The sequence below is a fragment of the Peromyscus eremicus genome, chromosome 16_21, assembly GCF_949786415.1.
Source record: "Peromyscus eremicus chromosome 16_21, PerEre_H2_v1, whole genome shotgun sequence".
NCBI classification, from domain to species: Eukaryota; Metazoa; Chordata; class Mammalia; order Rodentia; family Cricetidae; genus Peromyscus; species Peromyscus eremicus.
Genome location: NC_081432.1, coordinates 52,095,945 through 52,122,367, shown reverse-complemented (window position 1 = coordinate 52,122,367; position 26,423 = coordinate 52,095,945). Strand labels below are relative to the sequence as shown.

At 41.0% G+C, this 26,423-nt stretch overlaps 1 protein-coding gene across 1 annotated transcript in view; it reads right to left on the bottom strand.

The window, feature by feature from the left end:
- Positions 1-26,423, bottom strand: part of Pkhd1 (PKHD1 ciliary IPT domain containing fibrocystin/polyductin) — a 462,210-nt gene that overhangs the window by 192,385 nt on the left and 243,402 nt on the right. The window contains exons 49-50 of the mRNA XM_059282214.1: positions 13,163-13,340; positions 11,510-11,705 (exon numbers count right to left, since the gene is read on the bottom strand). Coding sequence (XP_059138197.1) covers positions 11,510-11,705; positions 13,163-13,340 — 374 coding nt within the window. The remainder of the gene's footprint in view (positions 1-11,509; positions 11,706-13,162; positions 13,341-26,423) is intronic.

Genomic DNA, 26,423 nt, shown 5'->3' with positions numbered 1-26,423 from the left:
AGTCTGGTTACTCAGACTAGACAATTGAAAGGCATTCTGCTTCCTCCCACAGATGTGAAAGAATAGTCATCATCATAGTAGTAGTGGTAATAATGATAATGTTAGTTTTCACTGGAATAAAAGGAAATATGGACAAAATATCATTAGGAAATATGGAAATAATGACAAAGATAGGTCTTTCTGTAAGAGTTAAGAGTTGGCATTAAATAGTATCACCTAGTCAATCTCTAAGAAAGACAAACTAGAAAATGTCCCAGGAAATATCTGAAAAGAGAAAAGAGATCATTTAAAGGTGTTATGAAAGTTCTTATTCATTCTTATTCATGGTTTCCAAATAGCATAGACTTCAGTAGGCTTGCACATGTATGGCCAATGCATACATTGTCTGCTTCTTACAATACAGCTAGAGATAAGGCAGTAGGAATAGATACGTATCAGAAGACATTTATAAAGCTTTACAGATGCTTTACAATATTAACCCCTCAAAAAAAATAAAGAACAATAGCATATGAGATATATTTGGAGGAATAAAAAATAGTGATTATTCTCTGCATTAGACAGACCAAAAACATTTAAAGTTAGAGAAAAAGCAATTCATGAATCCCAAAGACCTTGAATGAAAAAGGTCATCACTCATATCCACACAGTAGGGTTACACAGGATGATTAGTTTTGGGGCTGAAAAATGTACCCTTAACACAACTCCCAAGCCCCTGACTTGTCCCCTCTTTTCCTACAGCTTCATCCAGGTACCATTCTTAGTAGGCCAAGACTTTCTGGCTCCATGTTCTAGCCTGTTAGCAGTTCATTCCACTGTACTTTAGAGATGGTGCCTAGACTGAGCAGTTGCTGATGCTGTTCAGTCATGACATGTCCCTCTCCAGTGCGACCCCCTCTTAGATCCCCCTTCAGTGTGACCCCTCTACACATCCTCCTCCAGTGTGACCCCTCTACACATCCTCCTCCAGTGTGATGCCCTCTATATATCTCCTTCCAGTGTGACCCCCTCTATACATTCCCCTCCAGTGTGACCCCCTCTACAAATCCATCACCAGTGTGACCCCTCTACATATCCTCCTCCAGTGTGATCCCCTCTACACATCCCCCTCCAGTGTGGTCCCCTCTACACATCCCCCTCCAGTGTGACCCCCTCTGCACATCCCCCTCCAGTGTGGTCCCCTCTACACATCCCCCTCCAGTGTGACCCCCTCTACACATCCCCCTCTAGTGTGACCCCCTCTAAACATCTCCTTCCAGGGTATCCAGTGTAATTCCAAAACCAAACAAACACTGCAAAACTAAAAGTATACTGAGAACCTATTTTCTACTTTATTATGTGTGAGGCAGATTCAGAAGATCAGAGAAGACTGAGAAAAGCTATAAATAGGACAAAATCACAGGAGTCTGGCTTCCCAAACTTCCCTTGTGCATGAATGAATGTCTGGAGCTAGCTGGCTCAGAGTGCATATATGGGTCAGATGACAAAACATTCTCAAACATTTCTAAGTCTGAAGAGGCAATAGAGGATGATGGTGAATACATGGGTAATGGAGCCCAACAGCAGAGATCTGAATCATGGCTTTTCCTGTTCCTACATGGGAACAATTGACCAGTTAGTCACCATTTCTGGCCCTCATTCACATCACCACGAAACAAGGGGCTAGGAGGGGAGAGACTCACCCTGTTTGATAGGGTCACTGGGTGAAGAAATGTGAACTAACACAATACATGGCACATAGGAAGCAAATATTAGCTGCTGTTGATACCACTATCATGGCATCCTTATAGTTCTTGGCTCACGTTACCAAGGCTCCAGAAATTGCTCTCACTAGTGTGGCTCTCCCCACAGCTGTATCTCATCAAGAGGAGTAATAGTATTACACAACTCAAAGAGATCTGCTTAATTTTACCAAGTGTTTTCACTCCTAAAGACTGTAAATGTGAAATGCCATTTCCAATTTGAATAAAGAGAAGGAGGGATGAAAATCATTAAATAGTATAGGTATTGACTTGGGAAGAGTTTAAAGGCTTTGTCGAAGCTGTGATATTATGCATATGTTTTCTCTGAGGTTGTGATTTCCAATTTTGTATTTGAAATCTGAGGGTGGCTAATCATTTTTGTTTATAAGTGGAGCCCCATTGTTGATCCTTCCCAGATTGTAGAAAGTAGTCCTCAAAAACAGTGTTCGGGTCACTGAGTACCAAGCTATTCTGGTAAATGCCATATGATGTAAGCCTGCTATAAACAGAGACATCTAAGAGAAAGAGAGGCATGTTTTTGTTTTTTGTTTTTTGTTGTTTTTTTAAGAAAATGGCTCCTGGGAAGAGAAAAAGAAGACAGCTATACAGTTAATCAGGAGGTACATGCCCAATAAGTTAAGATCCTGTGTCTGGTAAAGGTTGTCCTGTCTAGAGTCCTAGAGAAGGGAAAAAATAAGTACCCCCTACTCTGCCCTTAAGCAAGCCTAAGGCACTTTTGAAGTTTTGGAAGGGAAAGTAAGTATTTATCTGTTTTAAAATGAAAAGTGTGCCAGTGCCCTCCAGGGCTGGCTTCCTAAGACAGTTTTTGTATTTGGACTTCTCTCTGTGTTTCCATTCTAGCTTTCTTGCCTGCTGAATCCATCTCTTCTCTGAGGATCTGCTTCAAGTTCCTTCCCTGCGCTCTGAACTTGACTTCATGCCCCAGAAGTTGATGTCTTCTGACTTAACTGCAGGAAACACTTGCTTGCCAGTGAGGACCAAGGCAGCTTGAGTCACAGGATGATAAATACTCTTGCTGATTTCAGCATCACTAAGAAGCTATGGAAGTCATTTTTGCCCTCACAACACATGATCCCTTAAAGGTCCTTATGGAAATAGAGGCAAATTTTATGTTCGAGCCTTCTCCTACCCCCAGCAATATTCACTCATAGGCAGCCGCTATTATTTTTTAAGATAACTTAATCAAGACTGACAGATATGTCTGCATTAATCATAGTCCTGAGAGCTAGCTCATTAAACCTTCTTAATTAATGTAGAGAACAATAACAATTACGAGTCTGACTCAGAACAGTGTGTACCATATTTGTGTGGAGGCATTTGCAATATCTTGGGCCCTCCTGTACATACACACACATACAAAAACAAGAATTTCAGAGGAATCTGGGAATGAGTATTCTGTTTACTCATGAGGTAAATTTTTTAAAAACACTATTTACATAAGTATGTAATTTCTCTTGGACTTACCAACAACAACACAGTTTGTACTTGGGAACAGGTGTTCTTATCAACTAAGGAAAGAGATTTTGGTGGAAAATACCCCTGGGGTCACACTAGTAACTAAAAGAAATCAGACAAAAATTTGCAAGCCATATTATCATTCCCAAGTACATGTAGAGCTATGATCTTGGTAGCATAACATGTTTTATTTTAATGGTGATTGACTTTTAAGGTATTTTAGAAAGAAACAAGTGTCCCATTAATTTCCATAGTTTTAGGGATAGTATTGCATATGAAAGGTTGTGTTTTAAAAATGCAACAGAGTAAGAGTCGGTTTTAAATATTAAGCAGATAATACAGAAGGCATGAGAAAATGGTGAAAGGACTGGGTGGGAGGGCTCCCACCTGTGATCCTAGGTCTCAGGAGGCTGTGGCAGCTGAGCAGTCAACAGAAAGAGAAATGAATGTGACAAAAGTCTAAGGATAGAGGTCACGTATCTAAAACTCAAGAAGCATAGTGTCGGCTAAAACATACATGGTTTTCTCACAGATAGAAGAACCGGTTTACCAGGCTAAGTATTCAACCTAAAATTTTAAAAAGAAAGCAAGATACTAGAGAAGAAAACACATGGAACCTAGAGTCAGAACAGCTGTATTGGAATAGAAGTCACCTCAGCTGTGACCCATGTCAATTAAGGTTCACCACTTAGCATTACTGAGAATAACCTTCCCACCGCTGTCACTCCTGAAAGATCCACAATAACTCACCTAAGGTTGTCTCTCTCCTTTCCTTTCTCTCTGGCTCCTTCTCTCTCTTCTCTTCCCTCTTTCTTCCTTCATTCTCTCTGCTACCTCTCTTGGTTGTTTTTTTTTTTCCTTTTGGAGCAGAAGCTTCTATAACCAAGAAGCAAAGAATTCCTTTTCCCATCCCTGTCCCCGCTATCTAGATTTTTTTTTTTAACCATAAAGGTTAGTATATTTCCAAGTCAATCAGCTACATTAGTGGTAAAGTCCTTAGGGATCTTTGGAGAATGAGTTTTCTATAAGAATGTAAATTAATTTATTAACTAGAATGCTATAGATTGCCTTAGAGGCCTTCGGCATGGGGAAGGTGACGGCACTGTGAAAGATTATGATTCTGCCCTTCCTAAGGATGTTCCCAAGAGCTCTGGAGAGCAGTTCAATCCTGTCTTCTTATATTCTCACAGGATCCTTTTGCCAGGAAGTACATGGCATCTTTAGACCCACAGAAGCATAGAGGAGTCCAGAAGGCAGCCAGTGTCCTGACTGCTTTGAGAATAGGAGAGCTACAAGGCCATTATGGTCATGAACCTAGCCTCAAACTCAAGAAAGAGTCACTATTTTCAGAATCTTACAAGTTGGCAACAAGATTTCTGGTACATCTGTGTAGTGTAGAGTTTCTCCAAAGAAACTCAGCACACAAAACAAAAATCCATCTGTCTTTCTAGCCATACCATGCTTGTTTTCACACACTACAACCCCCAGATCCTCAACACATAGCCAGCCTTTATCTCGGTAAAGGGAACATTTGAACACATACATTAGCATTTTGCCAAGACATGCTTTGGTTTTGTTCTCTGTCCAGTCAGAAGGTGGTGACACAGGAGCCTCGGAGCCTTGCAGGTGTACCTTCAGCTGCTGCCTCACACAATGTCTCAGTGCAGTAGCAGTCTCCGCTCTGCTCGGAGGCTGTGTGAATTCAGGAGGACCACTGTGAATGGTGAAGCATCTGATATGAATTTATCACAGGCTGCTGGTCGGGTGGGGGGGGAATAAAGGAAGGGGTGGGGGCTGTGAGTATTAATGCACCCTGCCACAACCCAACAGTTTGCCCTAAAGAGCCTTTTACCAATATAAAAGGACAGGGTCAAAAGTAAGTTGACCCTTGACAGAATGTACAATTATTAGAAGGGTCTGCAGAGGAGCAGCTGCTGGAACCCCACTGGCTCCACATCGGGCTTCCAAGAGTCAGAATATGAATAATCCAGTCAAGGTTGTTTTCTCCACTCCTCTCAGCCCCTCACCACCTCCCGCCAGCCTTCACCTCCTGGTTTGGGCAAGTCCTATTATATTGCTACAGGAAGAAGCATAGCCCTCCCTAGCAGCTGCAATAATTGTGTTCCTATTGTGATGAAGACCTCCTCCTGGCCACCCCCCTACAAGTGGCCATTGTGAGTGGGGAGTCAGTGATTACACGCTTGGCCTGATGCGTTGGGGGACCCAGCTGCCTAAGTGCTGACACACGAGCATGCGGAAGGCCAGGGAGGGGGCCCGTAGAGGTGGAGGCAAGAAGTGGGGGAAACCCAGTCTGTGAGATGGTCCGACATAGGAGACCTTCTGCATAAGTCAAGCCCAGAACAAATGAGGCTTTATCAGGCCCCAGTGATGAGGGGTCTCATCTCCCTTTGAAGTGGAGCTGAGCATGGGGCCTAGCAGCTTTCCCTCCTTTGGACCAAGCAAACATCCTTCTTTTGATATGCTACATGCTCATTATCTCTGCCCCATTTAATGATTTTTGATTGAAGGGTGGCGGCTGGGATGCTGAGAGGATCCTTAGAGAGGCTCCACACAGCCAAGTCCATAAGAAAGGCTTTCCTTGTGTCTGGGCCTAAATTTGGAATTTCTTAACAGTGTGCACTTGTTCTTAGAGGCAGATAAGGGCTGAGCGTGAAATTCTTAATTAAGCAATAAATAGAGAGTGGGGTGTCAGCAGATGTAGCCAGTAGCCATGGCAACAAGAATCACATGGGCAAGAGAGATGAGACTAGATGGAGGCCTCAGGCCTGGGCCTGACTGACAGCTGAAGAATCCTACAAAGCTTGTAAACCAGATTAATTAGCTGACTAATTATTTCATAGCGTTAATGTAACTAAAAAATAAAAATAGTTCACCATGAACTGAAACATTCCTGGGGGTGGGGGGGAGAGAGCAGCCCACGAAGTCGTAAGGAAGTAGCTTAGGAAGGCAGAGACACGAGCTGTCAGTGAAACCGTGTGAGTGGAGAAGTGGGCTTGCTGATTTTGACTCCTCGCTTGCAAGCAGGAGAGAACACTCGTTTTACGGTTACACGTGTTCCCAAGCATAACTTGGAAGTCACAGCCGGGGCTTGCCATATCTTCTCACTCACCACCTCAAATACTTCTTCCTCTGGGTCCTAACCCATACTTCAGCGGCACAACTCTCCTGAGCAATATTTTCAGTGGCTTTGGAAAGGCAACCTGAACCAATCTCCTCAAAAGACATATTTAAGTGAGTGTATAACGCTTGTTTAAATTCCTGTTCACAGCAACATGCCAGGTACATCATATGGTCATGGACTTCCAGTAATATAAAATCCAGTTTAAAAAAAAAAAAGTGAAGAGCCTGGGAATGTCTCAGTTGGTAAAGTATTTGACCTGTTAGCCTGAGGACCTGGATTTGGTCTCCAGAACCCATGTAAAAAAGGCTGAGAACAGGAGGAATGTGCACTTGTAATCTCAGAACTGGGGAGGCAGAGCCAGGTGAACTGGACCCCTGAGCCTCACTGGCCAGCCAAACTAGCCTAATTGTGACGTTCCTGGCCACTGAGAACCCTTGTCTCAGAAGACACGGTGAATGGCACCTGAAGATTGGCATCTCCAGGTAGCCTCTGGCCTCCATATACATGTACACATCTGCACCCATGGACATGTGCACCAGCACACACACACACACACACACACACACACACACACACACACACACACACACACACAAACATGCAAAGAAGAGGAACTGTAGAGAGAACACTGAAATGAAGATACTGCATTAATGGAGAGAGAAGAGGAAGAGTCCATTGAGAAAGTTTTTACCAGAGTAGCAGGTTATTCTAAGCAAGCTTTAACATATTTGAATGCTTTGTATCACATTTCCAAGAGACAAGTAAATACTCTTAACCTCCCTGTAGAAGTGAAGGTATTGAGGCGTGAAGCAATTATAACACCATGCCCTAGGAAAAGGAACCAGCCAGCCACTGATTAAAACCCTAAGCCCCAAGCACTGGCCATGAGCTTTCTGGAAACCCAGCACTCCATAAAGACGTTTGCTGAGCAAAGACAAAGCTAGCCTCACTGGAAAGGAGAAATGGAGGGGTCAAATGTGTGCACGGTGTATTTTTCTCTGTCGCTGGGAACCAGGGAGAAGTGTTCTTCCGCAGCCTGCCTGGAAGCCCCTTCTCCATCCTTTGTGGTCGGTGATCAATGATTATTTAGTGGGTAGCACACTCTAGTGGAGGGACCCAGAGCGAGGAGCTAGAGTGCCTGGGTTCTGTTCTTTTTCATTCTTGTTTGGGCCTAAAGTTAGAAAAATTCTGTAAGTCTCATGTGATGAAGTCAAATAGAAGAGATATAACTAATTGTGACAAGAAAGAAAGAAAAACTTCCTACGATGGGGTGTGGTGAGGTTGCAAACAGACAGCTGATCCTTCACTTAGAAGCAGCTAATGTTCAATCCAGACAAAAATTCCAGCACAGAGGAAGGGCTCTGGATACAAAGCCTCACCTCTGACTAAGAGTCTATTTGCAATTGATACCCACCGGCGAGGGAAAAAAAATCAGTTTTCTCCATGAGTGCCATTGTGTTTATCAACCACACTCCAGAGCAAGCCCCATGTCCAGGAGTAGTTGACAAACCAAAATGGATTTCATGTTGTGTGTGTGTCTGTGTGTGTGTGTGTGTGTGTGTGTGTGTGTGTGTGTGTGTGTGTGCTTTTGGTCTTGTTTTCATTATTTATTGGGTTTGATTTGCTTGCTTTCATTTTTGTTATTTCGGGGAGAATTGAGAAAGACAGTGAAGTTAAGTGGGTAGGGAGAAGAGGAGAGTCTGGGAGGGGTTGAGGGAGGGGAAAGGAAAGGATCAGTGTATACTGTATGAAAATAATAATAATAATAATAATAATAATAATAATAATAACAAAAGAAGTAGTTAATGAATGAAATCCATCCAGTTGTCTGAGAGCCTGCCTCAGAAGGAAACAGCAGCTAAGTGAAAGAACAACACAGAAAAACTGACCTGAGGCTGCACCTCAGGAAGTCAGGCAGTTTCCTGACAGTAAAGCCAGACTTCTAGACATGCAACTCTACTGATGTCTCACATCCTAGAATACATCTGTGAAATCTTGATTTGTATATTCTGTGTGAATTACTCTAATGCTAATCCTAAAAGGTCACGAAAGCAAGCGACTAGATGAAAGTAAGGGTCTAACTAATTTATCAAATGTGCAACACAAATCTCCAGCTGTAGTTCCTATGGGCTGTGTTGGCATGCTGGCTATGATCATTACCTCACTGTTAGCAGGCTATGAGGAAAGGCACACAGCTCTGTGGCATGCATGGTAGTCTATCCACCTCATCCCTACAGAAGTTGTAAACTTTACAAACAGGATATCCATAATCACAGTCAAATGTGCGTTGTCAATGTAGCTGCATGGGGAGCTAACACCGGGGAACAGCACACACCTCAATCCCAGATCAGAAATGGGAAGGTAAGTGGTTGTAGTCACTCATTTCCCCATTTACTTAGAGTATAAAAGAGGTGACACTGACCACACAAGTTCCTATTGATCATCCTCTTCAAGCATCAAGAGTCTTTAAGTACATTACACATTCAAACAACCCTGCAAGGCTTCCTTTTTCTTTTCCAAATCATAGGCAAAGGAAAGACTATGAGGATGTTTTGATACAAAAAAAGTACTCATTAGTAAAATCCACCTACCTAATAAAATGTCTTCTATCGAAACGATGCCTATCATTTGATTAGTTCATATTAGAAACGAAATATGAATGGTTAAATTCAATGCAAGGAACATATATTTTAATCCATTTGTCAAGAAGTTTTCTTTTCATGCCAGGAAAGCACCAACTCTCCCTTTGTTGCTATATTAAAATTCAGTAGTGGTAAAGCTTTTGTGTGGGTCAGACCCAGTTTTCATATGGTTATGTGCAAGTGGGACAGACAAGTGACCCAGGGCAACTGCCTACTATTTACTATCCTTAGGGCCAAGTCTGGCTTGTGGCAGGGCTGAGACTTGCTGTGTTGATCAGGCTCCCTGAATTTGTCAGAATCTATTAAGAACAATTTATAACAGAGCCATCATTGCAGAAACCCATTTGATCAGATACTCTTTCTTGCACACCACACCACAAAAATGTGGTATAGCCCCTAAACCCTAAGAGGTCACAAAAGCTAAACAATTAAATGGAAGTAAGGATTGTACTAATGGCATGTCTTCTATGGAAATGGTCATCTATAGGATGGCTACCATTGATTAGATCATATTAGTGAACTGGCGAGGCTGATACAAGTGGACCCCAGGATTCTCAGTGACCCATGAGGATGCTGGAGTAGAAAAACAAAACCAGACAGGATTCAGGAGGTCAAAAATGGACAGTCCTGTGTCTAACACTGGGGTGCTATGAAACACACACAGGAGAAGGTTAGGAACTCCTTCTGCCCTCAGACTGAAAAGATGGGGTTGTCAGGGTCCTTCTTCCTCTACCCCTGATCCTGGACAGACTCAGCCTGTCCTCCAGTCCTCCAGCCCAGGGATCCTTAGCTCACGCCATCTAGTGCCCCTAACTTCAGCAGCTCTCCAAAGTTTCTTTTCTCAAATGTCACGCGCATGCTCACTTGCGTCAGCGTTGGCAAATAGTCTCTGCTGTTCCCACTGCAATCAGCTGGGCCTGTCACTTTCATAGGGTGAAGTCAGTTGTTGGTTGTTTTCTTTTATTTCTTTCTTTTTTTTTTTTTTTGATGTTTTGATCAGCATGCAAAAAAGTGGGATTTATTGTGGCTTTTTATACTTACTCATCACTGGACTCTGTTCCTCTTCACTCCCCACGTCTGTCCCTCTTATTGTCCCCTTCCCCCACAGTTACCACCTCTTCTACTTTCATGATAGACATATTCCATGATACTCTCTTGTTCCTACCTCCCTTCCATTCAGAACATGCCCTCCTCTCTCAGAGCCCTCTTTTCTCCTCCCATGTCATACATACATACACACACACACACACACACACACACACACACACACACACACACCTAGATTTCACACATGAGATAAAACAAGATATTTGTCTTTCTGAACCTGGCTAATTGGTTCTAGCATAATCTAGTTCTTAGACATCTTCCTCTGAATGTCATAACTGAATTCTTCTCAGATAAAAAATGCATGGTATATATGTATTAATTTTCTTCTTACACTCCTCTGTTTATGGAAAGCAAGGCTGACTCCATTTCCTAGCTATTGTGAATGGTGCATCAATAAACATTGGTGAGCAGGAGTCTTTGATATGCTGATCGAGAATCCTCCATGTGTATGCCTTGGTCATGTAGTAATTCTGTCTTTAGTTTTTAGAGATACCTTTATACTGATTTCCATATTGCCTTTACCACTTTACATTCTTGGTAGAGGCCAATAAAAGTTTCTTTCCCGCAGGGTAGTGGTGGCGCATGCAGAGGCAGGTGAATCTCTCTGAATTCGAGGCCAGACTGGTCTACAAAGTAAGTTCCAGGACAGGCTCCAAAAGCTACACAGAGAAACCCTGTCTCAAAAAAAAACAAACAAACAAATTTCTTCTTTCCATACATTCTTGTCAGCGTTTGTTGTTGTAGTCTTGATGATAGCCATTCTGACTGGAGTGAAATGGACTCTCCGGGCAGCCTTTTAAAATTATGTATATGCATGTGTATCTGAGTACGGGTTTGTGAACACGTGTCTCATGCCTGCAAACACTAGATCCCCTGGATCTCCTGGAGCTGGAGTCACTGGCAGTTGTCCTGGGAAGCAAACTCAGGTCCTTTGTAGGAGCAGCAAGCACTTTTAACCATGGAGCCACCCCTCCAGCCCCATCTCAGGGCACTTTTAATTTGCAATTATTTTATTACAAATAGAATACTACCTTAAAATCAATTAAAATATTAATATCACAAACAAGCACTTAATATAGATTAAGAACTTTGATAATTTTACATACCACCCTATGTTTAACATGTTATGCATGTTTGATGTAGATCCTATTAATTATTTTACAAATAAAGGGACTAAGATGTAGAGTACCTATTTATCTACCACCCACTTCCTACTGAGTCCTGGGATTGAGATTTAAACCCATATGATCTGATTTCAGAGTCCACTCATTTAATTACAACATACAGCATAGCTATCCCCTTTATTCCTCATTGATTTCACAGACCAAAAGCTGAAGCTGAGGAATAAAGAAAGCTTTCTGACTATATGCCCTCAAAAACTACTTCCGTGGGTGGGTCCTTACCCAGATAGGTGAGCTGCCTTAACTGGCTGTTGAAGAACCAGTCACAGCCTCTGTCATGACTGGGCAAAGGAGGAGATGGAAGTGACTGACCCGGGAGATTCCCACATCTGATGAGGATGTCCGGGTAAGGCGGCAGGTCCCCGTGCTGCAGCAAGAGATGACTTTGGGGGGCAAAGCTGTCAAAGGTTGCCAAGTACTGAAGTGAGAAGGAAAAAACACAATGATGAGCAAGGAGACCCCTCCCCTCAAAAGGAGTCGTTTAGCAGCAGAACAGGTCAATGCAAGCAGCACTTCCTGTGTGGGAAATGGGCCTACTTAAACCTATTTCATAGAAGTTCGCAGTCAGACTACGACATCATCAAATGTGAAGACTGAAGAAAGCCATAGGGTTCTTCTTGTTCATAACCACAGTGAAGAGAGGAGGAAACCATGACCCAGACAAGTGAATTGACTTCTCGCGGTCAAACAGCTGTAAGAGAAGGGGCCAGGTCTACAGTTCCTTGCCAGCTTTCCTCAGGACATGAAGAGGCAAGCGATGGTCAGGATCTGTGCATGAGTAACAGCTATGGCTGACACCGCTGGGGCACCTGGTGACCAGTCAACCCCTGAGAGTCCAGTGATTGTTCGTCTCACTGTACCATTCTAGAGCATGCAGCAACTTCTCTTGGATCACAAGGCAGGACAGTGCTGAGCTGGTTCACAAACCTTCCTGAGCCACATCCTTATCCTTAGCTTTGGGGGAAATTCCTTGGAGTGTTCTTATGGTAAACCCAATGGACAGCAAAGAGAGGTAAAGGGGACAATATCATTTCTGAGGGCCACGGTGAGAAGATCAGCTGAGATAAGGACCTCCTGTATCCCTAAAATATACTTCCACAACTGTATGGACCTTGTGAGTTACACAGAAAGAACCAACCATGAGAAAGGGGAATAAGGTTGAAGAAACACGTTGAATTACCATTTCCATTTCAAATTATTTTATGTCTTATTATTGTTGTTGTTGTTGTTGTTGTTATTGTCTTTAAAATGTGCTCACTTTCTATCTAGCCATTACCCCTAACAACTTGATTCTTTCCATTGAGGCCTGCCTGGAGGAGCATGAAGACAGATCTCTTTGTAAATTCACCTTGAACCACAAGGTGGCAGTATGAAACATGTGATTGACCAGTTAAGAAATTTTCTCTGGCTTCTAATCACTGTAACAGGGGTAAGTTAGGCTGTAGCTTATATTTTTAAAAAGAGAGAGAGAGATAGAGAGAGAGGGAAGAGAGGGAGGAAGGGAGAAAGAAAGAAAGAAAGAAAGAAAGAAAGAAAGAAAGAAAGAAAGAAAGAAAGAAAGAAAGAAAGAAAGAAAGAAAGAAAGAGAGAGAAAGAAAGAAAAAGAGAAAAGAAAAGAAAAAAAAAGGAGAAAAGAAATTATAGGAAATGATTAGAGGCTACTTCTCACCGAATTACTAAATTTCTAGCAGAACTAGTTTCACATTCAAGATGGGATTTAAATACGAAAGGGTTCAAGTTAACAAACAAACCATCTAGCCAACTGCTGCTGTAGCTTCCTTCGTGAGCATCAGATAGTAGTTACAGCCCATGCCTTCACAGAAGTGCAGCTAGGAACCACTTAGTGTGGGAAGCAATGCCAGTAGGTGGGTTTACCTGCAAAGACCTGTCCATGCAAGGGCTCTGGAACTGCAGCGAGTAGGTCTCTTGATCCAAGAGTAGAGCCATCCAGCCATAATAGTTAGACAATGTGTCACCCACATAATTGACAGTGATCGTCTTGTTTCTGCTGTCAGTTATGATTAAATTCTTAGGAACACCAAGGGCCTTCTCTCTATAGTGAATTAAAAAGAAAAAATAGTAAATAAGAGTTCCAAGGTAGGGTCTTGGAGATAGATCAGCAGCTAAGAGCACTTGCTGCTCTTCCATAGGACCTGGGTTTCAATCTCAGGACCCGTGGGGCTGCTAACAACTCTGTGTAACTCCAGTTCCAGGGGGACACGACTCTCTCTTCTGGAGTCCATGGACACTTGACATAAATTGTGCACAGACATACAGGAAGGCGAAGCACACATATATCTAAAATAAATTAATAAATACACTCTAAAAATTTTAATTCCATGGTAATTTCCCCACTCTAAATCTTCCTCTTATATCATCTGTATTTTTCCCTGTTGGTGATGTCATGGGGCTTCTACCTATGTGTCTATAGTGGTCACAGTCTATATAAGTCAAAACAGCCCACTAGGAGACGGCCACCAGAAGCCTTACATACCTTATACTACTGTGGTAGAAATGGGTAAGTAACATTAGTATCTGAAATCACTAATAAATGTCACCTTAATGAGTCCACATAGGCTAGAATAAAATACAATTAATTTAACAAACGTCTATAGTAAGAATTTTGCCATGTAGCAAGCTTGTTAACAGCGGGAAACACATTATTTTGAGTAACTTGATATTCCTAGAGGAGCTTTCATGAGCCCAGAACCTGATGAGCCTAACTATTCAGTACCCTTCTACAACTGCTTGGGAGAAACAGCTTTAGTAGTGTTCCCTAGAATGAAGGTCCTGGCATCTCTCCCAGGGTCTGGCCTGCTGCACAGAACATACTGCCACTGCTGCCCTTTGGTGTTCCTGGGTTTGCTTTTTGTAAACTACACATTGTACTAACCTGGAGTCAGACACACTTCTTTCTTTCCCTTGGTGACCTCTGTCTCAGCACAGGGGTCTACACACATGTTGGTGCTCACCGTGCTTGTTATAAAATGGAGACCAGTTAGATAAGGTCTTCCAAAAGCAGCCTGTGCCATCTTGCTAATTTTATAAAGGCTTGTATACAGAGCTTATTTTTACCAAATTGGAAAACTAAGACAGGTTGTGGCAGTGCCTAGATCCCCTGAATTGTTCTCTGTAGCCCATCCCAGAAAGCGATTTTTAAGACTTTGTTAGTCTTATAATTGACTAAATATATTTAGTCAAAAGCTAAGACTCTAAGCCAAAATGAAAATAAAAGCATCTGGAAAAGATTTTTTAAGTTCAATAAGCATATATATTCTCCTTTTGTTTAGATTTCATGAGAACTTTCACCATGGCATTTAACCACAAAGCAGATAATTGAGCTCTGAAAGGAAAAGGAAATGAGACAGAGAAGGTAAAGACTTCTCACAGTGAGATGGAACCTGAGTGTATCTAAACCCAGTTTATAACCCAATGGTATATAACGAAAAGGAAACACTCGTGTGAGAGAAACAGTTCCTGCAACATCATCAAACTTGTCATGGTCTCCTGCATTCAAATCAGTCCCTGCCTTTGCCTCGTAAGTACTTGAAATTATAGGGATGTTCCACTGTGCATAGGTGAAAACAGGAATAATAAATAGCTGGGTGAACATGAGACTGGGGTAAAGGATCTCAAGCTGCAGGTCTCCCTGGGCCACAGAGAGAGACTCTTAACTGTGCTGGTTAGTTGATGACCTTGACACAAGCTAGGGTCATCTGGGAAGACCGAACTGGAGTTGTGAAAATTGGTTGGTAGACAAGTCCATGGGGCATTTCTTGATTAATTACTGATGTGGAGGGCACAGCCCACTTTGGGTGATGTCTCCCCTGGGCAAGTGGTCACGAGGTGTTTAAGAAAGCAAAGTGAGCCAACCATGAGGACAAGCCAGTAAGCAGTACTCCTCCATGGCTTCTGCTTCCGTTCCTGCTTCTAAGTTCCTGCCCTGATTCCCTTCATGACAGACTGTGGTAGGGACACGTAAGCCAAAGAAACCCTTACTCCCCAAGTTGTTTTTGATCATGCTGCTCTAGCATAACAATCGGAAGCAGACTTAAGCAAAAGGAAATAAAAAATGCTTTTCCAAGTTAGAATAAAATGTAAAAACAAATAGACGTAAAATACAAAGGTGAACTATACACATCAGTATGTGTGAACTTGGGAACTTACTAACCCTTTAAATTGTGGCTTCCTTTCTTCCAGCATGGAGACAATGTATTCTTCATTCCTTATCATTTATTTGGATGTCACATGAATAACATGATAACAAACTTGCCTTTTGACATTGAAGCAGTATTGTTATCAACAAAGTACATATTGGGGACCACACTATCAAGGTACAAAATAAAATAACAAAGAAATTTCCCATTTCTGTAAGTTTGGGATTTTCTGATGTTGTGCACTGAATGACTATGGCGTACTTGTGGCTATGGGTCAATGGTTGCCATGTCTTGGATGGTTATTCATGATGTTTTGCCCTTTTAACACATGACTATAGGCTTTCATGTTACATATCACTGACCCAGTTATTTCTTGTGAGATTAAACATATTTTTCCCCTACTAATGAAATAAGAGTGATAAAAAAATGATGCATTTGGAATAAAAGAACTATTCTGTCCCATGATAAGCCTATGCAGTGTTACCTGGATTGCCACAAACTTAAAAGAAGCAATTTTCCATCTTTAAGTTTTAGATACGTAGGATTTACCTCACGCATTTCTACTAGGATTTGTATTGGAACTACTGGACAGATCTTAACTTAAATTCTTAGAACCAGAATGGATATGAAGGAGGTTTGCTCCAATGTCAATCCAATGCCTAGTTTCCCTCATTACACTTTATCCTGTCCCTGTTTTCAGTTCATGATATATTCGAGGTCTACTTACAAATTTTATAGGTACATTTTTTAGTATTATTATTGTTTGAGACAAGGTCTCATCATATAGCCAAGGCTGATCTCACACTCACTGTTCAGGCCAGCAGCCTCCCTACACTTAGAACTGCAGATACGTGTCACCACACCCAGATAAAACTGTAATGTTTAGAAAAACCTTTAGAATAATAAACATTTTTCTTTAGGTATTTGTTGTGTATCATCCTAGCTACACACTTTCTGGTTGGAGCCATAAGTCCTAGGAGTGTACAGCATAATTTTCACAACTAATACATTGAGAAATAAACACAGACATCTAAGAAATAAACGTAAAATGAAAGTGATAGGAGAAGAGATAAGTGTGAAGCAAGAAACATCAAGGAGATAGATGTGTTGACTCCAGTGAGCACCATGGTCCAAATTGGAATGGGATTCTCCACAGTCCAGAGAACAGTTCTATACAATTCATCTTCAACACTGAGTCTTTCAGCTTCTACAGGGACACAAAGATTGTGAATAATGAACTGCAAGACCTAATCCAGAGGAGAATAAATGAAACGTCAAAATTTCTAATCAGTGATTTGCTATATTAAATGAAATTGTCTTTCATTCAATAACAGTTTGAAAGACAGGTTGAATGAATAAATTTGTTAAACAAATGAATGAGTGATAACCATGTCTAGATATGCTGACTGGCTACTTTCTGACATTTCTCCCCAATGAAGGTGTCTATACAGAAGATCATACAAGTGTCAGGGGAATCCTAAATTTATTAATCAAAGATTAGCAGTTGATTACAAGTCATCAGAATTTGTTAAGTCAACTCTAAGCTATATACTATTTACCAAAATGACTCAGACGTTTAAACATTGTGGTTGGAAACCCTCTTTGTGGCATGAACAATGTGTTTTGAAGTAGATCATGATTTTTAAAAATGCTGAGGTTTTTATATGAACTCATATCTCTTCTATTCTACCCATGTTTTGCCAATTGAACCACTTTGAAAAACAGCTTATTTTTATTTTTCAAATAAGTTCAATGACCTCTGAACTTTTACTGGTCTTTGCTCCTGAGTTTCCTACTTCTGCTACCCGGGCACTTAAGAACTTTGGAGGTATTTGTTGCCGGGCGGTGGTGGCGCACGCCTTTAATCCCAGCACTCGGGAGGCAGAGCCAGGCGGATCTCTGTGAGTTCGAGGTCAGCCTGGACTACCAAGTGAGTCCCAGGAAAGGCGCAAAGCTACACAGAGAAACCCTGTCTCGAAAAACCAAAAAAAAAAAAAAAAAAAAAAAAAAAAGAACTTTGGAGGTATTTGTTACAGACACCATGATGGCTAGATCCTACCCACAGTGATCTTTCATGAGATTTACATAATGTTGCTACTGCCTAGGTCATTGTGGGGATTTAAGACTTCCTCGCCTTCCATAAGTTGGTAGTAGTGGTATTTGGCATTCAGCTAGCCTGTGATGTTCCACAGGACCTTGTATTTCTGTGTTTCACATCACTGCTTGTCTAGGTTTTTGTGAGTTCCACCAATGTGTAGCAAAATCTATTGAATAGCTCCATATGCAAGGCCTCCACACACCAAGCTGTGTTTTAAAATCTCACTGAAGTCAAATTAATCTCCAAGCACTAGGCTCTGCCTCTTGGCTTTATAGGCATCATCTAAGCTCCATAGTCATGGAAGCAGTTACAATCTCTGGGGAGTATAAAGTAACCACCATCATGCTCTCCTCAATATGCTGGGACAACTACTTTTCTGTCTCCAATTCCTGAGCTAATTCATCATATTGGCCCAAAGGTTCACCGTGATTTTGCTGAGTTACTGATGTTTAGGGACATCTAATTCCATAGTCAACCCAAGGTTGGCAGTCTTGTATCATAAGCCTTTAAATTCCTCCTCATGATTCTTCTTTATGAACAGCAACCTCTCCTTGAAAGCTTCAATTTCCATCACTACTGCAGCCAAGCAATACTGGCATCATCAGTGACATGGCAGAGCCAATAGCTCCTCTCTAAAGATCAGAACATACACTAATTATTTTTCTCTTACTGTGATAAAATATCATGACAAAGGCAACTTACATAAGAAGGAGAAGGAATTTATTTTGGCTTATGACTCTAGAATGGTGAGAATCCATCATGGTAGAAAGCATGGCAGCAAGTGTCAGGCATGGTGGAATGAACAGGAAGCCTACTTCTTCAGTACAACCATAAAACAGAGAGAGAGGAGGAAGTGTTTGAGACTTTAAATACTCAAATTCAGCTCCCAGGGATGTATTTATCCCATCAAGGTCACACCATCTAAACCTCTCCCAAAGAACACCATCAGCAGGGGACCGAGTGTTCAAATACTTCTTGATGCCCTAGGAGAAGCAATCCTTGTTCAAACTACGATAGCATATAACCAGCCCATCTCATACCTGACTCTAAAATCGCCAGGAACAATACGGTTTGATCTCCAGAAGGCTACTGGCATTGCCCATGGGATTTGCAAAGATCTGCTCTTTGGTAGTCTTGAGTGTAACACCCTTACTCTGACCTGGAGCTCCCTTTGCATTCCCAAATTTTGTTCTTCCATCTTCAATTATGAGTCTCTAGTTTCCTGGAGGAGGCCAGACACTCATTAAGTTTTTCATGGTTTCCAGACTCCAGAGGACGCTCATCTCCACCTAATCCCCCAGTATTACCACAACCAGGTGCCCAGAGCACCAGCTACCCTAAGAGCCGATATAATAGAGCATGGATATCTGGTCATCTGAGACCCACAGAATCTTCATCTACACAGATCGCACCAGGCTCAGCTTGGGTGACCAAAAGTAACAACTGATGGAAAGGAAGGTGTAACATTCCATGGAGCTCATGTTGTCCAGGGATAATGGTCAGAAAACTACGACTTAAGGTTGGGCCACCAAAATTAGTTTAAATAATACACTAAGTGAAAAAAATGTTCAAATACTTTTAACATTCATGGCCTACATTTCTTATTCTTTTCCTAGTTATCGTTTATACCATTTTAATAGCTATTTAAGTCTTAATACATCTCAATACAATCAATTGGATAGATTTCTGAGAAATTTTTCTTAATTCTTAGGAACAGACATGTGTCCCAAGAACCCCCTAAGCATTTTGACTAGAGCTAGTTATCAAATTTCTATCATTATCTTTTTTATTAATCAATTAGAATGCTAATTTCCAGATTCAATTTATAGAGGTTATAATTTCAGTTTCTTTTTTATTTTTTAAAGTAATTTATTTATTTTTATTTCACATGTATTCATGTTTTGCCTGCATGTATATCTGTGTGAAGGTGTCAGAGCCCCTGAAACTGGAGTTACAGGCAGTTATGAGTTGCCATGTGGGTGCTGGGACTTGAACCTGGTTCCTCTGGAAGAGCAGGCAGTGCTCCTAAACACTGAGCTACCTCTCCAGCCCTAACTTCAGTTTCTTGAAAAAAAAAATGAGGACATTTCCCAATTTCTAAAGGCTTTTATAAACATTTCCCCTCTTTAAATGTTATTAAAACTCTGATACCATTCATGAAGTTCTACTTATCTTGTGGCTCTTCGTGCCACCCAATGAGTATTCTTCTCTTCCATCAGCACACAATAACGTGATAGTGGCCACTAGGTCAACCAGAGACCCACCACCACACACTGTGGTTCTAAACCAACTGTTTCCTTACCTCTTTGCGCCAAGACAGCTTAGAGCCCTGATCCTATCAAGCCTCTCTCATCCATCTCAACCATTCAGGATGTAGTTTCCTAGGCAGCCATGAGCAAGCCAACTTTCTGGAGTGTAAATAAAGAAGCAGATACCAAGCATGTCTTCATCACAGCTGGTGGCAGAGTCATACTGCACATTCTAAAGAGCAAATCAAAGTGTAAAAGGCTCATATCCTAGCAGGTAAGATTGACCACTGCCCGGGGCCAAAACTTTGAAGTCAGATCAAGTCCTATCCTTCTAGGCCAAATGCCAGCGTTGACAGTGGTGGGCTCCTCTGAAAGGCACCAAGAGAACATCGAGAGTCAAAGAACACCATGAAGAGAATTTACCAGCCATAATTACTACAATCTTTGCTTGCCCTAAATAGCCACCAATTTCCCTGTGCCCTAAATAGCCACCAATCTCCCTCTCTTTACTGTTAATGAAGCAAAGGAGCACAAAAGTATTTCTAATTTGGAGGAGCCAAGGGAGTCTGCATGGGCCATTAGCAGCAAAGAGCTTCATTACTAGGGGAAGAAGTCTCTCCCTGAACTTCTCATGGCTTTATGTGCAAGAAATCAGAAGGCAACCAGTCAATTTTAAATGTTAACCCTTACATTCCCATAGGCAACAGTTCCTGTACACCATCAGAAACGCAAAAGGACTCTGAGCTTCACATGCTGTATTTTCTTTCATTATGAAATCATACTGTTTCATAGGGTGCTTTGTTAAAGGACTGAATGATATGCAATGAAATATGGTCATATCTAGCCCCATTTCCCATCCAGTTTCTCCCATATCTCCCTCAACATTTCCCCCTACGACTACATTTATTTTTCTTTTTAGATATGGTTACTGACTCCCTGAATTCAGTTATTTGTGCCCATATATGCATAGTTGTAGAACCATCCACTACAGCATGAGAATTCTACCAGCAGCTACATCCTCCAAAAAGAACACTTCTTTTAAAATATTTTTTAATATTTATTTTATGCATATAGATATTTCCGTGCACGTATGTATATGTACAACATCAGTGTCCTGGCCTTGGAGGCAAGAAGAAGGCATTGGACCCTTGGAATTAGAGTAACATAATAGTGAGCTGCCATATGTATGCTGAGGACTGAATCCAGGTCCTCTGGAAGAACAGCCAGTGCCCTTAATCACTGAGACATCTCTGTAGCCCCAGGAATGATTCTTTTTAATTAAGTGATATGATTCATTAGAATACTAATGTATTTATTGATAAAACTTCCAAACAAGCAGAACAATTTATCATCCTAGTTGCTTAACAGTAATGGAATTCAGTGGTCATATACTGCACAGAACTGTGGGATGTAGAGTGCCCACAAAGGATTTGTTAGACCATCAAACAATACCAGTGGGAACAAGCACTAATTCCCTTGTTTGTGTTCACCATTAGGTTGCATTTTCTGAAGGTCCATATCTCTACATATTAACAAAAACACTGCATTAAACTCTGAATATTATCAAATATTAACAACTCAAAAATAAAACCTCTATAATTATGTATTTCCTAAGCCAGATATATAATAGTCAGCCACAAATGTTGCTCCAAGCAACTCCTGGATATTTACACATCCTATTGCATGCACATTTTTTATTGCACAAAACAGGACAGAATCAAAATTTTGAGGAGCACCAACAAACCTTGGTGGCATGCCTTTCCATGAGCATCCTTCAAAACTGTTCTAAACTCATTCCCCTTCATCAGATTATCTTCTGACACGTCACTATCCACTATACACTGACATTTTATGCAGTTAATTATTTTTCCATTTTTCTAGTGTGTGTGTGAGAGAGAGAGACAGAGACAGAGACAGAGAGACAGAGACAGAGAGAGAGACAGGAGAGAGAGAGAGAGAGAGAGAGAGAGAGAGAGAGAGAGAGAGAGAGAGAGAGAACAAGAAATGCCTCAAAAACATTTCAGTATTCTGCCTTCTGAGAAAGGGGACAATAAACCTAAAGAAAGGTTTACAACATTCAGTCTTCTACAAACTACAAACGTTCAACAATTCTTACATTGTCATATTACATGGTTGTGGAGAGCAGAACATTTCTTATAATCAGCCTTGTGTTTCTGGAGAGTACAGCCCACTAACTGTCCTCTGTGACTTTTCAGATACCTGTTTCTGTCTTTGTGTAGACTTGGTCAAAGTAAAAACTTACTGTAGAGGAACCTGAGTAACAGCTTCACAGTTCTTCAAAGGTATCATCTACTGCTTTGCAATAGATTCAACTCTTATCATGTTAAGATGCTACTTGTCGCTTATTCTGTTTTAATCTGTGAAGAATGATGCACCTTCACCCACCATGATACTTGAGTGAGAATTTATCTACCATGTTATCTCTTCTCCATGCCTTATGAACCTAGCTAGAAAGCCTTCTTCAGAATGAATGCATCCTTAGAATCATGAAACTCGGAAGTAGGCAACTACTTAGCAAGGTTACTAAAAAATAATTGTGCCTGTGTTGAGTGGTAAGATAGGCTAAGATCTGTCTTCTCTCTTATGTCTACATACCTGGTACTGGACACAGCTCACTGACAAACAGCAGCTCATAAGAGCCGCTCTCCTAACTCCAAGTTTGACATTTTCTTGTAGCTTCAAAAAAACCAAATGAAACTCTGTTCATCTTATAATTATGCAAATGCCACAAATCAAGGCTTTGTATTCTAGAATGTTAGTTGATAAACATTCACTGATATGCCAATGTACCCTTTTACTACTCATTAAACTCAATGATCATACAGTATTGTTATTGGTGTTCCTCAGTTTGGAGTTCATCGTGATTTTTAAATGATGTCCTGTTCTACTTCTGTAACCTCTACTGCCAAGAAAGGATAATACATCTTAAAATCGTCCTGTCTCACAGGGTGTTTTGTTGAAGGACTGAATGATACCATTAGTGATGCTATGCCTATTTATCCCTAGGAAGGAGAGTTAGGTGATTATTAGAGGAAAAGCTAGGCCAAAATTTCCATTTGAACTCTTCTTTACTTTTGCATTCACAGAGGCAGGGGGTGCCTCATACTTTGCACACTAACACATTAAGAGCAGTAGCATAGGTAAAAACTGAACGCAAGCACGACAGGAGAGGATATTAAGCAAGAGCTAAGAATCAAGGTGATCAACAAGAACATTAACCTTTCCTTTCCCGGAAGGAGAAGGAGAATCAGAGGACACAAGGACACAGCGAATCGAAGACTGGGTTATGAATCACTCAGACTCTGTGCCCTCCAGGGGATTTTTCCAGATTAGCATAATATCATGTCATTATTGAAAATCATTCCCCTTTCTTCAGGAATTATATTGTTACTTTTGAGCACAGCTAATTGTTTTGTCAGGCATATTTTCCCATAAATATATAAACCTATAGCACACTATTCCATGATAGAATGCCTATGTGTTGTTTTCTAAATAACAGACACAACATAGACTTTTTTAAGGTGGGGCTTATTGAGCATTTGTTGTATGTCTGGCAATGACCTTCTGAAATAAATACCATTACGTTCATTTTACTGATGTGAGAAATGAAGTGAGACGAGATAAAGTGACTTGTTGAAAGGAACACACCCAGAAAAGCTGAGAAGCAATTCCCAACTGCTTCTGCATCCTCCAGTGTCTGAAGACTAATGTGAAATTCAGGAATCCTCACCATACTTTATGTGGCATTTATAAAACTCAGGCAGATTGGTTGGCCAGCCTACGTTTTTCAAGCTCTTACCTCACCCCATCCATTCACTAATTAAAAAGCAAAATAAAATCATTGTCTGATTTGTTAACATCTAAACAAGTCAAAGACAGTTGAAAAGACTGTAAGTGACTTGAGACCAACAACAAAAAACAAATGTGTTTCCCAGTTGATAATTGTGAGAGTTAAATTCTTTTCCTCCCTCACCACATTCTCCCCATCACAATAAAGTCTCTATATCACCAGAGAAAGAAAGCATTTGCAAATGTTGGCAACAGATTGGGGGTTGGGGGGTGGGGTGCAATGAAGAAAAGAATTAGATGTTAAAATATATACTCTAATGAACTGATAGCCCCAGGATAGCAGAACACTTTAAGACACTGTAAAAGGGCATTAAGTGTTATATGATTTTAAAAATTTTGGAAATAAGGACTAAAGATAACATTTTAATCCCTGAATATTCTGGAGGAAAAGTAAATGTAATAGAGACCTCATAAATATGGACAAAAAAACATGGGAAATAGTAGCATGAGAAAAACATTTAGAGGTGACTTTTTTTTAATTTATATAAAACTAATTTAAGTCAATGTGTGCTCAATGTTGTACTAGGGCCATAAGACGCACAACAAACAGAACTACCCAGATCCCCTCCTTAACATCTGCAAAGGAAGGCAGCTTATAAAACTGTGCAGGAGTTATGAGTATTGATCAGAGGAAGTCTAAAGAGCGAGCACACAGCAGGGATAACAGAGTGCACAAGATGCTCAGGAAAACTCATCAGAGAAAATCACCTCCATGCTGAGCTCATGGAAGCTGAACCTTATGAACAGAAACAGGCAACGAGGTAAATATGGGATAGAGAGCTGGGGACATAGGATGATGCCAAGGCCTTCTGCAGGTAGCAGATATAAAGGGCTGGAGAGGTTTTGCCTCAGGAAGCATGTGGAAGCACATTTTAAGTGAGGGAAAGAAGGGCAAGACCAGGTCTAAGCAGGTTAGGGCATCATCAAGTGGCAAGCTAAGAAGTGCCTGTGAGCACACAGGTAAAAGATAACTAAAGCTGGACTAGAAGGGGGCATTAGCCAAGGGAAATGACTCAACATGGACCGCTCCTAGAAACTAACATGTGCAAGCAGGTCAGACTTGAAATCCCAGTATACAGAAGGCGGTGGGGGGGGGGGGGATTGCTGAGACTTTGAGGCCAACCTGGGCTACATAGTGAGTTTCAAGCTAGAGTTTCTTTGAGTCTCTAAAGAATGAGACTCAACAAGAAAAAGTGGGAAGGGGGACAGGAGAGAAGGTGGGTAGAATAAAGTAAAAAGAAGAGAAGAGAGAGGAAGGGAGAAGAGGAGAGAGAAGTAGCAGGTGTAAGAGGGGAGGAGAGGGAAGGGGAGGGAAGGGGAGGGAATGAAGTAATGTTTACATCAATATATGTTTTGAAAATTAAGTGATTGTAACTGTGTGAGATTACTTCTGGGTACTTTGTTCTATTCCATTATTCTACATGTGTTTGTGCTAATATGATGTAGTTTGTGTTACTAGTATAATTTGAGGTCATGTATTGATTGCTCCGTTTTTCCTCACTCTGCTTAGGATTGCTTTGGCTCTCCGTGTGTGTGTGTGTGTGTGTGTGTGTGTGTGTGTGTGTGTGTGTGTGTGTTTCTATATGAATTTTATAGTCTTTTTCTAGTTCTTTAAGAATATCTTTGATCCCAGGCAGTGGGACCAGGACCTGTCCTTAGTGCATGAGCTGGCTGTTTGGAACCTGGGGCCTATGCAGGGACACTTGGCTCAGCCTGGGGGAAGGGAGGAGGGTACTGGACCTGCCTCAACTGAATCTACCAGGCTGAGCTGAGTCCCCAGGGGAGTCCTTGCCCTGGAGGAGGTGGGAATGCAGGGGGGTGGGGGGGAACAGGGAAATCTGTGGCTGATATGTAAAATTAAATTAAATTATAAAATAAAAAAGAATATCTTTGAAATTTAAATGGGGATTATGTTGAATCAGTAGATCACTTTTAGTAATTTAATCACTTTTACAATACTAACTCTGCTACTACATAGGTATGGAAGATATTTTCCTCTTCTAGTGTCTTCTTTGTTGCCTTTTCAGTCTCTTAAAGTTTTCACTGTAGAGGTCTTTCACTTTCCTGGTTAGATATATTCCTGGGCATTTTTATAGCTATTGTGAATGAGATTTGTTTTCTTCTTTTCTTCCTTACAAAGTTCATTATCTTATATCTAGTACTGAGAAATTTTATCAGGCCTGTGAGTTTTCTGCCAGAGTCTACAGGGAACTTTAATTAGAGACTCATGCCATTTGCACGCAAAAATACTTTCAGGGTAGTTTATTCCTGTTTGTATAACTTTCATTCTTTTTCTTACCCAATTTCTCTAGCTAAGACTTTCACCACTATTTAAAAAAAAAAATACATTGTCTCATTTCTAATTTCAGAAAAATTGTTTTTAGAATTTTTACCATTTATTATAATGTTGAATACAAGTCTGTCAAGTGTATTATGTTGAAATATGCTCCTTCTATTTCTAAATTTTTCAAAGATTTTTGTCATGAAGAGGTAGTGAACTCTATCACAGGCTTTTTCTACATGGATTGCGATGATCATGTGATTTCTGTCCTTATATCTTCAACAAATAGTTTAATTCAACCTGGTTATTCAAATGTAGGAAAATGAAACTAGATCCACAGGTCTGGTCAAACACACATGCACACACACACCCGCACAAACACATATGCACACACACACACACACACACACACACACACACACACACACACGGACACATGGACACACACACACACACCAAGCAAAAAACAATTCAAAATAGA